The 21,565-nt window shown below is 39.8% G+C and overlaps 1 protein-coding gene across 2 annotated transcripts in view; it reads left to right on the top strand.

The window, feature by feature from the left end:
* The window catches only part of UNC5C (unc-5 netrin receptor C), a 249,630-nt gene that overhangs the window by 201,693 nt on the left and 26,372 nt on the right, over positions 1–21,565 (top strand). The window contains exons 7-11 of one of the 2 annotated variants that reach the window (XM_021550331.3): positions 565–729; positions 13,999–14,055; positions 15,490–15,681; positions 16,921–17,265; positions 20,242–20,329. In XM_021550331.3, coding sequence (XP_021406006.1) covers positions 565–729; positions 13,999–14,055; positions 15,490–15,681; positions 16,921–17,265; positions 20,242–20,329 — 847 coding nt within the window. The remainder of the gene's footprint in view (positions 1–564; positions 730–13,998; positions 14,056–15,489; positions 15,682–16,920; positions 17,266–20,241; positions 20,330–21,565) is intronic. The other variant, XM_021550332.3, reaches the window with a different exon arrangement.

Here is a 21,565-nt window from a genome sequence, read left to right on the forward strand (position 1 = left end):
CCATCTTCAACCTGTGAAGTTTGATAATCCAGCTTTCTCACTGGAACAATTTTATATATTATTCTCCAGCTGTTAATTTTAGTGCTTTTGAAAATAATTTGCAGGATTTTGAAAGGTGCTAAACACATTCCTGATTCTGCTCATGTGGAATAAATTGGTGTCTCTAGAGATTTCTTTTAATAGAGACTACTTAACATTAAATATCTTCCTAATGAAGAAGAATTTCTGGAAAAATCTAGCCTCTGTGTTAAAAATGACATACCCCCCACCACAAAATTAATCACGATTCCTGGCTTGTTGCTTGTACATTTTGAGCACAGATAAATTGGTTAGAAGTTTATATAAAGGGGAGAAAAGATCAGAAATGCAGCCAGGGCAGGGAGAAAGGAGATGTGGGGGTGAATGTGCATTTACAGGCCAGAAGTGGAAGAGCAGGTTGATGATCCTTCTGCCTTGCCAGGAGGGGTTGGGAACTGCAGACTGGCTTGTGCTGACACGTGCATTGCTCTGTCTTGATCTCACTTTTGTTTATCCCTAACAAGTTATGTCCTCTCCTTGTCTCAGTGGATGGCAAGTGGACACCCTGGAGCAAGTGGTCCACCTGTGGCACGGAGTGCACCCACTGGCGCCGCAGAGAGTGCACGGCCCCAGCTCCCAAGAACGGGGGGAAGGACTGCGAGGGGTTGGTGCTGCAGTCCAAGAACTGCACGGATGGGCTCTGCATGCAGGGTGAGTGCTCTCTCCCGGATCTGGGATGTATGTGGCAAGCCCCGAAATAACTGCAGATCAGCATCAATGACCTAAACTCACAGAACCATTTGTAGTAGAAATGAGTTAGGGACCAGTTTTCAACTGGCCTGGACACCCCACTCCTCTTGCCTGGACTATGAAACAGTGAAGAATTAGAAAGAGTCATAACAGAGTCTTCTACTGCCTGCCCTCCCCACAAACAGCCCTCCTCTCTATATTGCCTCAGCATCTGTCTAGAGAAGCTTGGCAGTGGCTCTTACAACATGGCAAATGGAAAAATAGAGCATTTAGAGCAAAGCCAGCATTTCCAAAAGAATAAATTTGGCCAAGCAGATTGGTTTCTGGCTTCTTATTGTCAGGAATGATGAGTGCATACATTTCTATTTATAATAGTTATGCTCCTTTTTCAATTTTGGGTGACCAGTGGTAGAAAGAGGTACACTACATCAATGCAGTGCTGATGCAAACTTCACATCTGATTGCCAGCATGCTGCAGCCTCAGGAAGATCAGCTTTAGCATTGAAGTCTATTCCACCTGTGCCTATTCACACAGTGGTCCTGCCTTTCTGACTAATAGAGAAGCAAAGAAAAGCAGGTTTTAAGTGTAATTCTGATATACACTGATGAACAATTATTCAGCTCTACATTTCATCCCTTCTCAAAAATTAGGTCTTCTCTGCTCTGCTGGTGCATCAAAACTCCCTTTCATGTTTCATTAGTACAATAATCTGAGCCAGAATCCTCACATACAGCTCTTTCCTATTCCTTCATCCCATCTCTCTGCAGTACTTCTCTGTCAAACTTCAGCTCTCTGTTGTCCAAAGAGTTGAGGCTGTACCCATCCAATACGTCTGTGTCCAGATCATAAAATGCTTTGAGTTCTATCATAAAAAAAAAGATAGGAAAAAAACGGGTAAAGAATTCTTATTCTCTGAGGCTGGTTACTTTTGACTGAAATACTCATGATGACAGAAAATGACACTACCAGCTAATAAATTGGTCTGCTCCTTGAGTAAGTGCTATATAGGATAGCTACTATGTTGATAGTGGTCTCTGAGCTACCCTATGGCACAGCATGACCATTTACTTTGCAGTTTCACAGATTTACAAACATCTCCCTCGATGTGGCTCACACAAGCATTTCCATCATGTTAAAAGCTATTAGTCAATGTCAGTGGTCTATAAAGCTACAATCCCTCAAAACACTTGTTTTTATGGTTAAATTGGAAAGATAACATTCAGAACTCCTTTTTGTTTCTAAGTATAGGGGGAAAAATCCAGCTATGCCTTACTATACAACACTTTGGTGTCTTTTATTGTAGGGAAGCTAATGCACCCCTAGTTCCAGTAGAGTTAATAAGTCATTATGGCAAATTAGGAGGAAAAGATGCATTTCCCCACACAGAAGAGCTCTTCACTATCAGATTATATTTAGCAGGTGTATGTCATCTTTGTGTGTGCACATAAAGAGAGACATTTAAGCAGAAATCTTGTGGAAAAGTAGATATAATAGTACAGCAGAATAAAAGCCCTGTAGGGATCTCATTTATCTGTTGATGGTATATTGCATTTTATTTGTGAAAGTGGATGCTGAGTATAAAGCAGAGGTCTTCAGTAAGAGAGAGGGTGAAACTGTTGTGAATCCTATTCTGCTTCATATATATGTATATAAAAAATGGTAATGAAAAATACGCAGTCACATAATGACCTGCTTAGCTCCAGGGGCCGTGATAATACTTCAGTGCTGGAATTTAATGGCAGTGTTTTAATGGTGTCTTTATACTCACAGGGTTTCATATACCTGTAAAACTTCCAGTCCTGCTCCCTGATCCATCACTGCTGAGAAGATTGATTTGCTGTACTTTGTGGCAGTGTGCCTGCTGCTCTCTCTCTCTCTCTCTCTCCTTCCCTCTCTTTATTTATTTATCTTTCTCAGTTTATGCAAAATCAATCTGAACACTTACATTTTTGCCTGTGTGGATTTAGATTCTTAGAAAATCTGCCTGCTGAGCCAGGAAGACACACAGCATTTCTTTCATTCCTAAAACAACATGCCTCTTTCCACATTATTTCAGGCTTTGGGGGTCTGGCCTGGAACTCACAATTCTCTTAGCCTGGGCACCTGTAGATTCACAACAGTCTTTTCCAGTGGCACATGTGGCATGGAGGAAGCTTCACCTTTTCTCTGTGGCCACAGCCAGCTGGGAGGTCTGATGGCCAGCTGCTTACCTGCACCATAGTCAAATCCTGTTCCTAGGTGCCCTGGTGCTGCCTCCTTACTGCCAGTTTTTAGTGAGAGCTTGAAGCTTGACACCATGGGTGTGGTTCAGGTCAAAGAATTAGTAGGCAGACACTCTGCCAGGAGTCACTAGCCTGTTGCTCTGACAAAAACTCACTTGTAAATATATATCTCTATATAGCTGTGTATAAGAGATATCCTCGAAAATGCTGGATTGAATGAGTCTCATTTACAAGCCCTTTCTCTTCCAGTCTATTATTCACTTCAGTAGCATCAGCTGGATAAATCAATAAGCTCTTTCATCAGACTGCCCCTGCTCCAGCAAAGAGCACAAGTCTGCACCACTATCGATTTCTGTGGGGATAAAAACAGTGGAGCTTTCTCCATCCCTTGTAATTACAGTATTTTACACCCAAAGCTGTAGTTTGTGCTTACCACTAGCTGTGGCATTTCTCATGCAACTCTGCTGTTGCATTTATTCAGACTAATGATCTTGCTGGTACACACATACTCTCCCATATCCAGTATTTTGTGTTTTTCTGTTAACACGAAGGGATGAACAGTCATTAAACTAGAGAGTCCACAGAGAGCCAGCAGGCTGAATTGAAGAGGAAGAGCAGATGTAGTGAAAATTTAGGGCAGTCATTGCTATTTTAAGTGTTCAAGTACACAATATTGTCTAGCAGTTCCCATTATAACAATTTCATAATTCCCATAATAGCATCAATAAGATCTTCTGGAACAAAATATGCTGTAGGTGTAAGTAAAATTGGCTGGTTACCACCCACGCTAGTTGCATTATTGCCTCCATAGTTGCATTATTTCCCACTTGATGTATGAGTGCTGTGGTAAATACTTCAGTGCAAGGAACAACACTTTTAAAGGCACACACAGCATCTCACAGGGGATTGCTGTAAACTGAAGCACTGCAATTAGCCCTTCACTTGAATCACCTAATGACTTTGGTGGGTGTTCTGTGTGAGGAATGAGAAAGCAAAGCACTCTCCTGCTGCCTCAAACTTCAGTACAAGTAGTTCCCTTCACTAGGACACAGACATTTTTAAAGCAATATACCAGGGAAGTGTTTTGCTGGACTCAGTCTGGAACAAGTGCAAGATCACTTGTGTGGTACAAAACTGCTGCTTTTGCTTTGCATTATGTGTAAAATTCTGCTGATAGTCAAGAAGAGGGGCACAAACTATGAGGAGAGTTAGCTGTGCTTCATGGTTATGTTGAAGACTTATTACCTGAGTTGTGACATGCAGGTGTCATGCTCACAGCATGTCACATATATCTTTTCTGTTCAGGATTTGAAGTGACAGTATTCAGATCTGTATTGTCCCTGTCCTGAATGAATAAATACAGCAGGTCCATAGGCATGAGGTTGGTGCCTGTTGGTCTTTTAGACTTTTCTGAAATCATGCCAGGGATGTGCAGGGTTGGCACTAGCTCAGTCAGAGGGAGACAACCAGTTCCTCTTTTTCTGCTCACTTTTGGCTTTAGTTCACCACTGTGGCTTTTCATAAAAGGCTGGCTAAGTTGTGCTTTAATTTCTTTTTTTTCAAAACACAAAGCTAACTCTCTTACAGCAACAAGCAAGGTAATACAGAAGCACATGTTGCTACTTGAGGACTATGGGTTATATAGTTACACAAATAGTACTGTTGTTCTGTGAAGTAAAATTGCCTACTTTATACAGTCTCACAATATGAAAAAAAATCTATAATTGAATAGGAACAAAGGGAAATTTCCACCTGTGAATCATTGCCAAGGATCATCAAATCCAGTATGGACTTTCCCTCTGTTTCTTGAGCATGAAAAGACTGAGATTATTTTTTTTTTTTTTAATTACTGTAGCAAAAAAAAATATTTTCTGGAAAAAAGATTCAAAATATATTCACCTGTTGCTACAATACTCTGGACTGACTCTCAGGTCACTCTGGTCTTCTCCCTGCATGCAGCATAACTACTTGGAAATGCAAATAGCAGATGCACCACTGGAGGAAAAGACACCATACCATGGTGAAGATGTTATTAGCAGACTAGTAATGCCATTCCTTCTTAGAAAAGGCTGCCTTCCAGTTCAGAGTGAATTTATGTGACGTGGTGACAGCAAATCTGTATTTGCTGAGTGCTCTGAAGTCCTTTTCTGAAAAGCAGTATGAAAGTTCCCTCTTGCAATGATAGTGCCTAAGCAAGTGAAAAAGTGCAGTTTATCCTGCTTGGGCATTAAACGGCAAAATGCTTCCCTTTTCAGTCTTGTCTCTGTTTATACAGGTCCTGAGCAGAAAGCAAGGTTGCCCTGATACTTTCTTTCCAAAACATACGTATTCTGCACGTGTCCTGCTTGGTTAATGTAACATGTCAGAAACTCTGATGGAATCAGAATTAGTTTCCCTTTTTGGCTTGATTTGAAAGCAGGCATTCAGGGAAGAATTACAGGACAGAGCATCTTAATGAGGGCCACAGGTCCACCAGAGCAGACCAGTGTGCAAAGAGCAGGGGAATGTTTTCCAAGCTCCAGGAGGTAAGCAGACATCTCTCAAGGGAGACTGCAACAGAAGCCTGTGTGTGCAGAGGAATGGAATAAAACCTTTTATTAAGAGCATGTGGGTCAAGAGAGAACATCTAATACACTCAGTCTGTCAGCATAATGATACAGCCACCTGGCCTGTTCTGGCTTAGCAGGGGGAGTTCATTCATTTGAAGCAGGCATTTCATCTGGTCCTAGAGGAAGTTTTCCATAATATTGTTTTTTGATAAGAGTAAAGAGATGTGTTATTCCGTTTTCTACCCAGCTACTATGTAATGGTATGGCAGCCAAGGGAGTTTATGCACACATCTCAGAGTTATGACTTATCTCTAGTTTATTGTAGTGACATGAAAAATCCCCAGCTGAGAAGCATCCGTACTCTGATGGGCCCTGTGCAACTGAGAGCTCTTGCCCAGAAAACCAACTGCTTGAAGCAGATAAAAGTGTTGGGAGAAAGTAGAAGTGCAGAGCCTTTGGCAGAACCCAGGGCACTGAAATCCCTGTGTCTTTACCCCAGTCAGTTCAGAAAGATCCACCTCCACATTATTTTTAAAGAAAGCAAGTGCTGTAAAATCTCTAGGCTGTTTTCAAAAATCTGCACTAATTAAAAAAATATTATAGCTATGCAGAGAGGAGAAAAAAGACAACCTTATTCATCTATACTTTTCATTCTTCCTTATCCTTGTAGGTTTTCTTTTATTCTTCCCTATTCCTCTACACATTAAAAGCTCAAAAAGTTACTCAGATAGATGAAAGAAGAATTCAACTCTTATGATGTCTAACTGATATATCAATTTAATTGCAGTAGAAAACCACCCCATACAGAGACAATAATGTACATTTATATTATCCTTGTCATATACAAAGGTGCAAATATTTCATGATTTTTGCTTTCACGTCAGAGTGTTAGGCAGGGTAAAGTTACATAAGCACCTCAAGGAACTCATCAAGGAGTAAGTGAAACAATCAAAAGTAAAACTCAGTGCTCTCTATTTCTAAATCTGGACTAATGAAAGTATTGGCAGCATGCTTAGATGAAAACTCATGTAGGGGAGGGAATTTTCTAGAATTTGTAAGCAAACATTGAGCCGATCAGCTGATTCTGGAGTTTCTGGACTTTTTGAGATTATAAAATGAGCAGTAAAAGTTACCTTATGTGTGAGCATACAAACCTGCCAAAAATTTTTATAACTGTTCCATGGGGAAAATATATGCTGTCTATGACCCTTTTTGTCCAACATTCTTAACAGTTTTGGTCCCCTCTCCTAGATCCTCTTCCAATTTTCCCTTCCTTCATCTAGCTGTGTGCCATGTATCCTCTCTCTAGTGGTGTCCCTTGTCCTCATTGTCCCACTACAGCAGAGTGAACCCTGGCAAGTCTGTCTAGCATTCAGTCATTGCAAGAATGGAATTTAAAAATGCACATCAAGTGAATTGCAGTGCTAGGCATGTGTTTACTTTTGCTGTCTAGCATGCATAACAAATACAATGCTTTAGTCCTACTAAAGACTGACATAAGATTTAACTAAAAGGTCAGAGTCCTTAACTACAGAAAACTGCATAATGTCAAACTTGGATATTCTAATCCGCATCAAATTTTAGGAACAAGTTGTCCTTCTCTTCCATCTTCCCTTATTCACATGTAGATGTCATGCATGTTTAAATTCAGTCAAGACCTCTCTATCAATGTTAAAAAAATGTCAAGATCTAATTTAAAATGAAAACATAATTGCAGACTTATTTATAGAATATAATGAACTCCTGTTCAAGGAGAAAACAAGAGAGTGATCCCATTTAACTCACCCACTCAGAAAAGATCTGAGATAATACCCAAGTAAATAATCAGTCACAAAACCTCAAGCTCCCTGTTTACTAGCCCACCCTGAATATGCCAATAATTAGTCCTTCAGAAGGAAAATAAATTGGTGTATATTATCTCTGGGATGCCTGATACCATATCTGACCTTCAGCATCATTACTACAGACATGAAGGTCTTTCCTTAGAATAGAAAATGTAGGCAGGGAAAATCTTTCTGTCTGAGGGAAATCTTTCTGCCTAAATGATTTTTGGTGTTCCAGGGACTCTGTTGTTGGTTTGTTTTTTTGGTTTTCTTCTAATTTTCCTCATCAAGCTGCTCTGCCCTGTAATTCTTCCCTTAATGTCTGCTTTCAAATCAATTGGAAAAAAAAAATTCTAGTTTTTTTCTATTTTTTTCTAATTTTTAACCACCACAAGTAAGGTATAACATATCACATCTTGGTTTTGTGATACATTTCCTGGGAAATAGCAAGGGAGAGAAATAATTAACAAGAAGTTCAAATTTTATTGTTAATACTTTTCTAATCTCATTAGCAACATGTTAAGTGAACATGAAGCCTTGACACTAAGCAGTCAGAATATGGGGTTAACTTTAAGATTACTCTTGTACCATTAACTCTGCCCCTTGTTGAAAAGAAAATACTGGAAACGTGTGGCCTCTGGACAGTGGAACTTGCACAAAGCAATTTAAAAGTCCTGAATGTCAAATTAAATCTCCAAAATTCTTTCTTGTAAGCTGGGAATATGTGACTTTGGCCATCACAGATGGAAACCTAGATGGACTTAGATGGAAGCCAAAAGCATTGCAATGTATTGGAATTAATATTTTGAAAACCCTTGAAAGTCTTTTCTGAAAGCTTTAAGCCTTTGTGCCCTGTACTGATCATCTAGAATTCCCTTTAAAAGTACTGAAGAAACTCAAGCAAGCTGGTGATTGCTGTAGGAATGATGGTGAGTGAGGTAAGGCAGAAGGAAACAGGTCTGCTAATGCAAGGTCACAGGCACAGCACTGCAAACACTGCAGGGACATATCACTTTTTTTTCTTCTTTGTCTCAAAACCCTCTCTGTATAATGGATTCAGAATACAGAATTGATGAGTGTCTCTTCCCATGAGTGCAAAAAACACCTGAAATTGGGCTGACATAGAATTGAAAATGGCATTTTACAGGGAAAGGGAGACAGGCTGAATTTCTAGAACTTGGAATTTGGAAACAGCTATATATACTTGGGGGGAGTTGAGTACTTTTTTACTCATTGAGATCCATTGAATGAGAAATTAACAACAAGAAAAAAGTTACTGAGTTTCTTAAACCAATTTTATTCAAACTTTCCAGGATAATTTCTGAGACTGAGACTTATTATAGAAAATTCCAGCAAAATCCAAAGATTTTAAATTAAATTCTGAGCTACTGGAGCTGGCCCAATAAGGAGGGTAATAGGAGTTAATGCTGAAAGAAGACCTCATCCTAGGAATTAAGAACAGAAGCAATTGGGCACATTTTTTTTTTGGTCTGGTATGAAAAATAATTACCAGCTTGCTGGCTTTGAGTTATCAGATATTAGACATTGGAATTCATCTGATATGTATGTATCACAGCAAAAAAAAAAAAAAAAAAAAAAAAACCCACAAAAAAAAAACTCTACTGAGATGTTTCAGTAAACTCATGTCACAAGAACTTCCAACTTCCTCCTTCAAATATTAAGCATCTGCAGGTAAGAATCAGTCTCTGTCTATCTGTTTCCCGAGAAAGGAAGGCAGCAGTCAAATGCTTTATTTTCTTTGTTTTCTCAGAGGTGATTTGAGGGCATTGATTTTGGAGCCAAAAGGGGGAAAAGTGCTGTTACAATATGTTATGCTCCACCTGTTGAGTTCTTTGCAAGGATGTTCTTGAGGCTCGTCATGTGGCCGGGCTTTCAGAAGGACCATGGAATTACTTGAGCTCAGCTGTTTTTGAAACTGCTACAAAGAGAGTAAAGAGAGTTTATAGATGAGAAGCAAGTGGTGCCAGATTAAAGCATGATGCATTGAAGAAATCAGAAGTTATGGTGTGCTTTATGCACTCTTCACCTTATTAAAAGAAAGTGCAGGTCTCCAGTTCTCACTGATCTCAATAAAGTCTCATACTATGTATCATTAACCGTGACCTCAGCAGCTAATGCTATAAAACTGTTCATTTGCAGGGTAATTATAAATATTTTCATATATGTGACCCAAACTGTATAAGCCCTAGTAAATAAGTGGCCAGAAATATCATCTTCAGCTACTTCACCTGTCTTACCTATATAGTTGCCAGAAAGAGGGAAAATAGTCAAGAAAAACACAAATTGAAAACTGTGTATTTTTCTTTCTCTCTTACTTAAATATTTTAATTTTTGCAAGCAGTAAAGTATTTTCATAATCTGATCAGTTCAGTCAAAAATTGATATTCATTAATACAAATTCAGCATGAATAGAAAGCTAGCAAAGCTAATTATGGAGCAAAAAGGGGAGCCAGTTACAAAGTTCTCTCTGCATGAAGCCATGACCTAGAGTTTTATAACACAGGGATAAAAATTCTCTTTAAAATATTCCATTTCACAGGCCAAGGCAATATATTCCCATGTCTTTCTAGGTAAAATCAAACACAGGATTTCAGAATGATCATGAGCTCCCAGGCTGAGCACCATGAGTGTATAAATGCCCATGAATATGCTGAGAAGTTGATTCTTTCTCAGTGGAAGAAGAAGAACTTAGAACAGTCATTTTGGTGACTCTTTGGTGACAGTCACACGCAGATATGCTGAGGGCTGTTCATTGACACAGCTCTGTCTCCAGGGTCCTCTGGCACAAACGTGTTCCCAGAAGGTCAGAACAAGGCATGTGGGACCAAAATGCTCAGGCTAGACTTCCAGTGTTTGGGGTGGGGATCATCTGCCTTCACAAACTGCACCAAACTAATTAAATGAGATTCACAATCTATTCAGTTAAATGGTCACAATTTCCCGAATTAGTGCCAAGTGTGACTGATGCTTAAATTGAGTTAAAGTAAATTGATAAAAAGCCTGCTGTAGTCTTTTCTATATGTCAACATTGGATTAGTTAATTTTTCAAGTACAATCTGACATATGCACCCTTCTTTGCTTTTCCTGGTGTGTTGCATCATTATAAAGTTGATTAAACTGCTCTTCTCACGCGTTCTAGAAACAAAATTGGCAACATCTACTTAAAACACCTTTTTAATGGTACATCTTTATTTGCACAAAGGATTTGTGCCAGGGTAATTAATTTAATTTTTTAAAAAACCCAGCTTTGACACTTGATAGAAACACTTTCATAGGCACAAAAATATATTTACAAACATAAATTTGACTATGAAGTAGACTAAAAGGAGAAACATTAACTTATGTAAAAGCTTTTTATTGAATGCCTTTACCATGCAATTACAGAGGTTCAATTTCTATGTGTTAACCTGGGCCTCCCACTGATTTTTCAGGTTTGACGTGGGGTGAGGTACGTGTAGAATGAGGGAAACAAATACCCATTTTGGTAAGCCTTTGAGAAATTCAAACAGCAGGCACTATGCAAGCATAAAGTATGATTATTGCTATTTTACTCATTCAACAGTAAGTTACACAACAAAATAGCAGAAGCACTCTTGAAAATATGAATTTCCCAACAAGCTGTAGGAAGAAGCTTAAATTATTTTTCTCAAAGTAGCTCACTGTGAAACCAGCTGTTCTAAATATGAGTCAGCAGCCTTCCTGGAGTCAAACCCTCCAGCACCCTTCTAAATTCACACTCATTAAAAATGTTCATCACCCTGGTATAGAAGTCCCTTAGGTATTTGCCAAGCAGTGCTGTTAATACAAGGATAAAGAAAAAAAACCCATGTGTGCTTCATTGCAATTACTTTGAAGAGAGAAGACATTCTTCATTATTTCAGTTACTAGTCCCCACAGGTTTGTGTCATTATCTGATGAAAATGTCCCTTTTTAATTGTTTGAAGGCATAGTCAGAGGGACCAGTGTGACAGACAATTTTCTACAGAAAATCCCATTCTCTTTTGCTGGGACTGTGGCAGTAAACCTGCCTCCTGCCCATCACCAGTGCATGACTGCAGGCCTTCTCCTTGCCCCTGCAATGTTTAGTCCCTTTTGGAGTGCATTTTGGAGGCGTGCTTAAAACTAATTTTGTTGTAAAACATCCTGCCCAAATAGCAGAAGTATCCTATAGTATCATTGCCTCTTCCTTCTGTTCAATAGATTTCAATCTTTGAATGCATGCACAAAACATTTCTGTGGAGGAAATTGCCATTACTCATATGTAGCTGCAGGGTTGCTGTCTGTAGTTAGCAGTAAGAGAGTCTGTGGAAAGATGTGAGCCACAAATATGTATTGATGACTAGCAGGGTCTGCGGAGAGGTTGCAATGAGGCAAATTTCTTTTAGAATATTTGAGGATTGTGTTTGTTTACTTTGCTGTAAAACTTGAACCTGGATTTCCATTTTCCTGTGAGGAAAGAATCTTTTCAGTAACATCACAGCTAATCCAGCTGGTGCCATCTTTTGTGCCTGTTGAGTGGCACTTGCTAGATCCCTTCAGATGTAGCAGGAGTGATGCACAGCCTTGAACACAAAACTGACCACCTCAGATGCCATGTGAGGAGAGAGGAATAGCCTCTTCCGTTCTGCACAGGTGAGCTCAAGCTCCATGGGTGATGCAGAGCCAGGGCATGTGGGCTGCTCCATTCCATCTCCCCTGGGAACCTCCTGGGGCACATGAAATGCAAGGGGACATCCTCATTTTTCCCAGTGGATTTGAGTACCAGGCAAAAAATCATTCAGAAATGCATCCAGCCTAAAATCCCATTTGTCCCTGGGCCTTTAAGTTCATTCTGCCTGTCTCTTGGTCTCTCCAGAGATGTCTTGGAAAAGGAAATACTGGGAATAAGCCTATAGCTAAAATTTACCTTTACCAAATTATGAGCCTCAGCACTTGTCTGGGGAATATTTGGGAGTAACAAGGGTACTGTAAATTCATGCCCAGACTTGCTGAGCACTCAGTCAAGCCCTCAGAAGTTACTCACCAGACTTTTCATGGCCAATACCTCAAGTATGCCAGTAGAAAGAGATGGCAGTTATTAACAAAAGATTGAATATGCATGTTGAGAGTGCACATAGGTGAATTTGCCTCAAAATGAATGTAAGAACATTTCTAAAAACTATGGCTGGAATCCTTGCTGTGAAGTAAAGCTTTAAACAGAGATTACAGGCAGTAATGATATCCCAGAAGAAAACATCATCATAAAAAATTATCAGGGTTTGCTCTGGTATTTCAAGTAAGGTAGAATTTATGCAGTAGTTAATGCCTGGAAATTTTGGAAGGAGGCATATCTATGCCTGTGATTGGGATAAACTGTGTCTTCATTAACAAAAAATACAGCCAAACAGGAAGATATTGTAGAACACAACAGATGCTCACAACAGAGCACCCAAGCTCAGCAGATCTGGGAGCTGGAGATAATTACTCTGGTCTGCCTGTAACGTGGTCCTGTGCATTAGACCCACACCAGGAGTGCATTTTCCAGTTTTGTCTCACCTGCAGGGAGTCCTCAGCTGTGTGATCTCCTTGCAGTGTGATCAAAGGGGAGAGGGTGAAATTCCCTTCAGGAGAACTTGAGGGAAGGTGATGAAGGAGAGGTACCTTCTTTCTTACACTGATTCTAATCCCATTCCTGACTGTGACTCCCCTGCTTAGTTGGGATTTATCATTTACCTTTCCAGCATGATGGGACTTGGAACACTTCACTCATTTGCCACATGGGAGATGCTTAATGGGTTCACAGGATTCATGTCTGAACTAAGCAGCTCCAGTGTGCTGTGCTGATGGGACTGCAGAAGGAAAAGACAAAGGAAATGATATCTCTTCTTTATCCATCCTGAAATAAAGCTGTAAATTGTGTTATGATTTTGTCAATATATGGTGCTTGCAAAGATTTCAAATAAATAATGATTTGACCCCAGGGTCCTTATTGATTTTGTAATGATTTCAAAGAGAAACCACTCAGTTTACTGTTTGCTGACAAATTCTTTACTCCCTAAGGAATTCCTATTGAACATGTATTTAGGACAGGATAAAATAATTCCAAGGAAATACAGAGAGAGGGCTTTGTGCATAGACTGCTCCACAAATCAGTATTTAACCTCTGACCAGTGACAACAGGTCTCCTTTAGCTCTATTAGATCAACAGCAAGCTATTATAATTAAATATAAAAACTGTTTAGAGCCTCACCGAACATGTCCTGGGAATTAAAGCATATGGCAGGGATAGGATAAAAAGACTTTCCATATGCTAATGACCCTAGATGTCTGAAATAAATTAGATCCATTACAGTTTATGCTCAATAAAAGAAAGACTTTAAGCACTCCAAAGTTAGTGACTCGAGACCGATTTTGGCTTAGAAATTCAATCTGCCTGCTTATTAATTCTTAGGAAGGCTCTGGAGGAGACAGGGGATGCAAAATCATAATTCTGTGCTGTATCAGAATTTTAAAGTGCCATCAGTTTCTTTTTCTTCTTTTCCTTTTTTTTAATTAAACTATTTTTCATGCTTCATTTTTTTTGTTCTCCTCATTTGATTTTGTTCCCATTTTTGTTTAATTTCTTTCTTTTTAAGGTTTCATTTATCCTATTTCAACTGAACAGAGAACCCAGAATGAATATGGATTTTCTTGTAAGTTTAATGTTTGATTTTATGTTCCTGGATGCTAATTTGATGCTGTTCCTTGGGTCAGGCTTTACTGTTAGGCCAGTTCAGTATGACTAGGCAAAAAATGGACCTATTCAGCAGGGTGACATTCTGCTTGCTTGACAGCAGGCACAGTGCTTTGCAGCAGATACAGCCTTTGTGCACGAGCGAAATGGGAGATGATGTTACCTCAGAGACAGAAACTGGAGAGAATGAGCCATCTTCTCATTAAAATTCCCTTAGCAACTGGATGGAGTGTGGTGGAAGGGTAACTTGTCTTTGAGCTGGAACTCAAGAGTTCTGCTCCCTGAACTGCTGGGTTAAAAATGGGATGTTTCAAGTTTGGTAAATTGAATGTCTGGTAGCCTGGAGCTGTCAGAGATTGATCAGTTCCTTTCTGCATCTACCAGCTCTCACCTCTGCAGCTGGAGGGCAGCTTGGCTTAAATGGCTAAAAGAGATAAAAATAAAAGTGATTTCACATGTTTCAAACCAACAAAAATAGGGTACTAAAAGAGTCTGATTTGTTTTTACACTCCCTTTTTTCATTAGGCTATTTATAAAAATGGGATTTTTCACTGTATAGAAGTACATCAATTTTTGAACACATATTCAGACCTTTTGGGAAAAAAATGTCTGCTGGATAATGATGCTAGAGATTAGCTTGGAATTGGTGCTGAAGATATGGTAGAAGCAGCTAGTAGAAATATCATAGCCATTTCTTCACAAGACAGATCTAATAAATTTTTGTTCCTTTTGGTAAATCACCCCATTATTTCTTGTGCTTACTTCAGCTTTTATCTTAATATGTATGTGTTAATGCCACTGATAAGAATTCAATGCTTGATTTTCTGCTTTACTAATTTACTAGTTTATATTTTTGAAGGCAAATGGATGGAAGGGAGTAAAGACAGGTTGCATTTCAAACAAAACACCAAACCAGCCAAAGATATGTACCTGAATAGTCCATAGAAAATGGAAATTTTGGGTTCTTTTACATTTTTTTAAGTAAAAATAAGGCTTCTGAAGTTTTTAAACCCACATGTCTTTGGTATCAGATGAACTTCTAAATATCAATATTAGGACATTATGTCACTAAGACATAATCTCATTTCCTAGGGTGAATTTGGTTAATAAAAGTAAGTCTATAGCATGTTTTGCTTAGTAGTTCACAGCCTGAGTATTAGATAGATGAACAAGTTGATAGGTAAAGAGTTAGAACACAAGTTAGAGAGAAATCAAGGATTGTTTTCTACCAAAAGGGCATAGAGCTGCTATATGGTGTTGGAAATGGATTTTAAATTAGCCTGTAAAAAAGGCAGTAAATGTCTGCAGGAAATGAGAATAATAAGAACATGTTTTCTTGAAAGTCCCTGTAAAGAGGACATTTCTTGAAGGTTCCTGGCCTCTCTCCCTGCAGCTGCTCCTGATTCAGATGATGTTGCGCTCTACGTGGGGATCGTCATCGCCGTGATCGTGTGCCTGGCCATTTCTGTGGTCGTGGCCCTGTTTGTCTACCGCAAGAACCACCGGGACTTTGAGTCAGATATTATTGACTCCTCAGCACTGAACGGGGGATTTCAGCCTGTCAACATCAAGGCTGCAAGGCAAGGTTAGTTGGCATTTCACTCTTTCACTCCATTTTGACCAATTCACCGAGAAGCTATCAGGTTATGGTCTCTTGGGCTGCATGAATGATATTGCTGGATGCCTGTTGACACTTGGTAAAGGGGAGAAAGATCATGTTCATTTGTTTCTGATTGTCTAATGCTCAAAACCTATGGTGGCATTTGTTAGCTGTGCTCAAGAGTTAAAGTGGGTGAATTTAACTTCTGAAGAGAAATCATGAATGTGAGATTGAAACTCAGACACTTTTATGGAAATACAGGTCCAGCTCAAGTTGAAATCAAAGGCAAAGCTCTGACAGAAACAGTAGAGGAAGGATGCATCAGAGGAGTGATACTACAGTAATTCTCCCTCCCCTTTATTTCACTATTAGCTTTTCTTCCTATGCCCCGTCTCCACTGGTATAAACAGTAGTTTGAGAGGTACTGTGCATTTAATAGAAAATGTAGAAGTTGTGGTAGAACATCATTTAATAATGAATATTTTTATCACTGGTGTATAACAGCCTGATTTTTTTTCCTTGCTTCATTGGTCAGGAAAAAACCTTTAAAGGTAGTGCTGCCTTTATCAAGACACTTATTTAGGCTGAAGTATTCCTTTTTTTTTCCACAATATCTACACCAGAAGAATATCTAGAGCATGAAAGTTGGGATGACAAGGGAGTTGTCACATGTTAGATTAGCAGAATTGTTTTCTTTGCTGGAGAAACTTTTAAAAGCAAATCTTAGAAAAGCGTGATGCAGATACTAATCCCCCACTGCAGGAAGTCATGGGCATGATGACTTCATAGGCTTGTTGCCTTTTATTTCAGGAATGCTGTCATTAGCCCAGTTAGAAAAATTGGCTAATGATTGTTGTATAGCATTTAGGAAGGGGGCTTAGTTAAAACTAGATCTACTGAGCAATAAAAACATCTTGCCCCGAAGCTAAGCATGCCATATTTAGAATCTGAGTGCAGCTTGGAAAAATACTCCCAGTGAAAACTCTTCAGAGCACAAATATGCTGTAATTTTGTACAGCAATCGGATTCCAAAGCAGCTGGGGTAATAGGAGCGCTGGGAGTTTGTTGAGAATTCATGGAAATGGAGATGAAGGTTCAGGGACTTTGTGTATCTGAACGTTTGGAATGAAAGACAAAATGCAAATGCAAACTGAAATTGTTGCTTGGAATAAAGTCATCAGAACAGAGAAATAACATGTTTCTTCCTTCTCATCTCCACTGCAGACCTCCTGGCAGTGCCACCAGACCTCACTTCTGCTGCAGCCATGTACAGGGGTCCTGTGTACGCCTTGCATGATGTCTCTGATAAAATCCCAATGACCAACTCTCCAATTCTGGACCCCCTCCCCAACTTGAAGATCAAGGTTTATAACACCCCCGGTGCAGTCACTCCCCAGGATGACCTCTCTGACTTCTCCTCCAAGCTGTCCCCACAGATGACACAGTCTCTGCTGGAAAATGAGACCCTGAACATGAAGAACCAGAGTCTTGCCCGGCAAACTGACCCATCATGCACCGCCTTTGGGACATTCAACTCCTTAGGAGGCCACCTAGTAATTCCCAATTCAGGTAAGTGCTAGCCATGCTGGCCTAAAGGTGCAATTGTCTTGTGGGTTTAAGTGGTGTTAGCTTGTTTTTATATGGGGAAAGAAAGTCTATATTTGGGACTCTGCCTTTTCTTTGATCAAAACAAATAGATGGGATTTTTTCCCCCACCATTTGCATCTACAAAAGTACTTTGAATACTTTCTACCCAAAGCTCTGTCTTTTAAACACAGCTGAGGAAGGCTTGGGCCCCTCACTACAAGAACTTGGGTCTTAGGAGTAGTAGCTGAGGGAGCTGGGGTTGTGTAGCCTGGAAAAAAGGAAACTGAGGTGACCTTATCCCTTTCTACAACTGCCTGAAAGAAGATTTCAACAAGGTGTTTGGTCTCTTCTCTCAAGTAATACATAGGAATGTGATCTAGTGGTGAACACTGCGATGTGTTAATGATTAGATTTGATGGTCTCATTTAGGAAGAGGTCTTTTCCAACCTAAATGATTGTCTGACTCTAAACAGAAGATTTCAGGGCTCTTAGCCACTTTCTGAGACATGCAAGGCTTGAGATGTCAGAGCTCCCCTATGTCAAGTGAAATTCAGCATCACCTTTTCCTTTCATGCAGTTCTAGAAAAGGGATTTCAATACAGTAAGCCTCTGTTTTGTCATCACACTAAAAGAGAACAAATTAATTTAAAAACAACTTGGTTGCTCCACTTCAATTCATTGCAGACTATGTGCAGTTGAAGTAGGACAACAGAACACCATTTTTGGAGATTTTTTACCTGTATTTATTGTTGGCTTGATTTACAATTATGAAAGAGAGGGACTGAGCATTGAGGGCCTATTGATGTAACGCAACATGCTGCTCAATCTTTCTCATACCTGACTTTCTCAAGTCAGGTTTCCAGGTGCCTTCAGGCCACCCTGATATCAGCAGTTAATTTCAGAGCATCCAAGGAGCTCTTGAGCAGCCTTGGGAAAAGCTCAGGTCTTTTAGATAGATTTCTAGCAGAGCCATGCTGCTGCTTGGTTCCTACATGAACTGTTGATGTTCTTTCTAAGGAAGTTCAGCACTTAAATGTTCCCATGGGTTTAGCATGATACCGCAGAACAGTATTAATACCTAAAGTGAGAATGAATCAAATGCAGAAAGTATTTGATGTGATGAATAGGCATAACAGCTTGATTTTCAGGAACCAAGGTCAGGAACACACCTGCCCAGTTTCACTGGGACTCTGAATTCAGGTAGGACCACAGTACATGTGAGACTGCAGTTCACAGCTTGGCCATTTTACAGCAAATGTCCTCACCGAGGAGATGGTGCCTACCCTTGTCCCCTGCGTCTTTGCTGGATCATTTTTTGTTGATGTTATGGAGGAAGCAGAATGCCTTGGTGGCCCAGGACCAGGGTGGTTTGGTTCCGTGATGCAGTCCTACACTGCCCATGAAGCATCCAAAAGTGCTTGGACCCATAGCCCTGCTCTCTGAGCTCCTGTCTAATGGGAAGCAAAAATACCTATTAAATTTAAGTGAAAGCTGAACTACTTCAATAAATCTGGTGCTGACTGATGAGCAATGTTGAAAATTTGTGCTATTCAATCTTGGTTATTGCATTTTTCTAAGTAGCAGCTGAAGATAGATATTGATGCTCAGTTTTCATATGCCACAGAGGTGCACATAATCAGCAAAGTCTATTAGTCACTGTTAATTCACATATATTAATATCAATTTGTAAAGAAAAAGCATTTGATGCTGTAATCACTTCAAAATGATTAAAGTAATGATTCTGTAAAATAAAATAATCTGTCTGCTACTACCTTGTATGTCTCTATGCTGCTTCTAAATGTATGTCGTCTTCAAGATATGATCAAAGCCCTTCATTTGCAGTACACCTGCCCTGTTACAGCTGCAAGCATTCACAGGTTAGGTTGTAACAGGCCTGTAAAAACACAAGTGCCAGAAGGCATTTGTGGAAAATGCTTTCCTAACTACCCCTCTCCTTCAAAGCTAAGTATGGGACTGAGGCCCTGCACACCAACATATGGAAGGTGTCCAGTGTAACCAAACTGTGAATGCTAAAGAAAAGTGGCAGAGCTATGCAAGGTGTCTATAAAATATCTCTAGAGTAAACACATATATGTAAATAATCTTTCTCTAGGTTTGTATTCAGCTATGTGGCAAATCCTTGCCATTGATTTCGAGCTAATCCACATCTACCAATAGATTTGGCTGAGATGTGTCCAGCAGAGTGAAATAACCAGTTCATGGGCCATGTTTGTTGTGCTCAAGACATCTCTTAAATGGAAGTAATGTAAGAACAGTGTTTTTTAATCAAGTGTGCAGCAAATCATTAGTGAAAATGACACTGAGCATATTTGCCCGTGTTTTTTTCAAGGTTGCATATCCCAGTTTTGGGCCACTCTACAGGACTAGGCACTTGCAAAAACCAAGCCCAGTTCTGTCTTCCTGACAGACTCAGTTCTTCCCTAGGAACTGAGTTCCTCCCTAGGAACTGAGTGCATTAAAAGACAGGATGCCAGACACAGAAGCCATCTTTCAGGAAACAACTAGTTCTTGTTGCTTCCTGGGACAGTGCTCCACTGCTTTTCTTTCCTGATCTTAATTAAGTAAGAATTGCCTAGGGAGAGAGATGTCCTATTACAGCTGTTGGAAATTTTAGTCAGAGTTGTTTGCTTTTCCATCATTTTACAAGGTAAGCAACAGCATAACCATCTGTCTGCTCTTTAAATAAAATGAAAGGGAAGAAAATCTTCTTCTCCATTTCTGTTTTTCAGTGCACAGGAAAAAGAACAGGCAGCTGGACACTGAAGACACCAGGGTTACAGTAAATTTTTCTTGCATTTTGCTGAGGTCATTTACAGTCTGATGGTGAGGATGGCTGAAAATCTGGCATTGCAGGCTTCATCTTCTGACACTCCTCTTCACAGACCCACTCACCTCTTTTTTCTTCATCTTATCTTTTGTGTCTCTTCTGTTCTGCAGGAGTAAGTTTGCTGATCCCAGCGGGAGCTGTTCCACAAGGGAGAGTCTATGAAATGTATCTGACAGTTCACAGGAAGGAGAACATGAGGTAAAAATTGCCTTATTTTTCTTGTGCACTAATAAAGGGGGGAAAACACAGTACCTGAAGATTTGTGATAATAATACTTATGCAAAGCCTACTGCACTGAAGCTATTTGCTGACTTGGAGGTAAGCATGAGCAGATCCAAGGATAAATTTTGCCACAAAACCAGCTCAGACATTTGCTTTCTTAACCAAATGTTGCACTCTGCAGCAAGTCCTCAGGCCAGGCGGATGCTGAATTGTAGAGGAGCAAGGAAAATATGCCAGCATGAGTTTGTGCAGCAGAGGTGTGAAGTAGCCTCTTGATAAAGACCTGTTCTGCAAAGGAGAAGGGAGCAGAGGACAAAGGTAAATAAATCAGCTCAGCAGAGGGACAGTTGCCTGAGCACTGGACTTGGAAAATCTCCTCTCCTGTTAGAGTGAAGGTGAACTTTTATTTTACCATTCACAGGCTTGGCTAGTCCATGCAGAGGATGGAGCCAAAGCTTTTAAGCAGCACCTCCTCGCTGCTTAGCCCCAGACAGTGCATGCTGAGGGCACCCAGAGCTGATGCTGGGATGACCACTGTTGTCTCCTGTTACCTGAATGTGCAGACAATTCATATTCTAGATCTTAATGTCTACTGGCATGTGATCTGGCAACCTTGACATTAGCAATAATTGTTTACAAAAAGGCCAATATACCATTTGGAGCCAGTTAGAAGACCCTAATGTAGAGAAAGGTGAGATCTTAGATTGCAGAATGGACTCATGTGCAAAGGCAGAATGGCAAATGTGAGGCAGTCATTACACGGTACTTTGCCTCTTTCTCCTCCTCATAGCTAGATACGTTTTTTGGCTCAGCCTCTTAATAGCTTTTATTATGTGCTAAGCCACAGCTGTTTATACACTGTGTGATATTGAACACTATTCTTTAGCTTGGTAGTCTTTCACCCAAGCTAAAATAATCTGCTTAAAGAAAAATTAAGTAATCCTTCCACCCACCCTTTTGCATACATTATTCATCAGCTGCTCTTTGAAAATAGCTAATTGCAGCTACAGAAAAAATGTCTCTGTTCATAATAATCATAGTATTGATTATATTCCTATTACTTTTGGCTGTGAAAGAGGTTTACAAACAATATTGAACAAAGACACTTTCCTGAGGAAGGAAAATAAAATCAGATTGCATCCTTTGTTATTGAGCTTGCTTCTAAATCTCCTTTTCCAAAATACCTAATTAAAAAAAAAAATTATTTAATTC

The sequence above is a fragment of the Lonchura striata genome, chromosome 4 (genome assembly GCF_050655825.1).
Source record: "Lonchura striata isolate lonStrDom1 chromosome 4, ASM5065582v1, whole genome shotgun sequence".
NCBI lineage: Eukaryota > Metazoa > Chordata > Aves > Passeriformes > Estrildidae > Lonchura > Lonchura striata.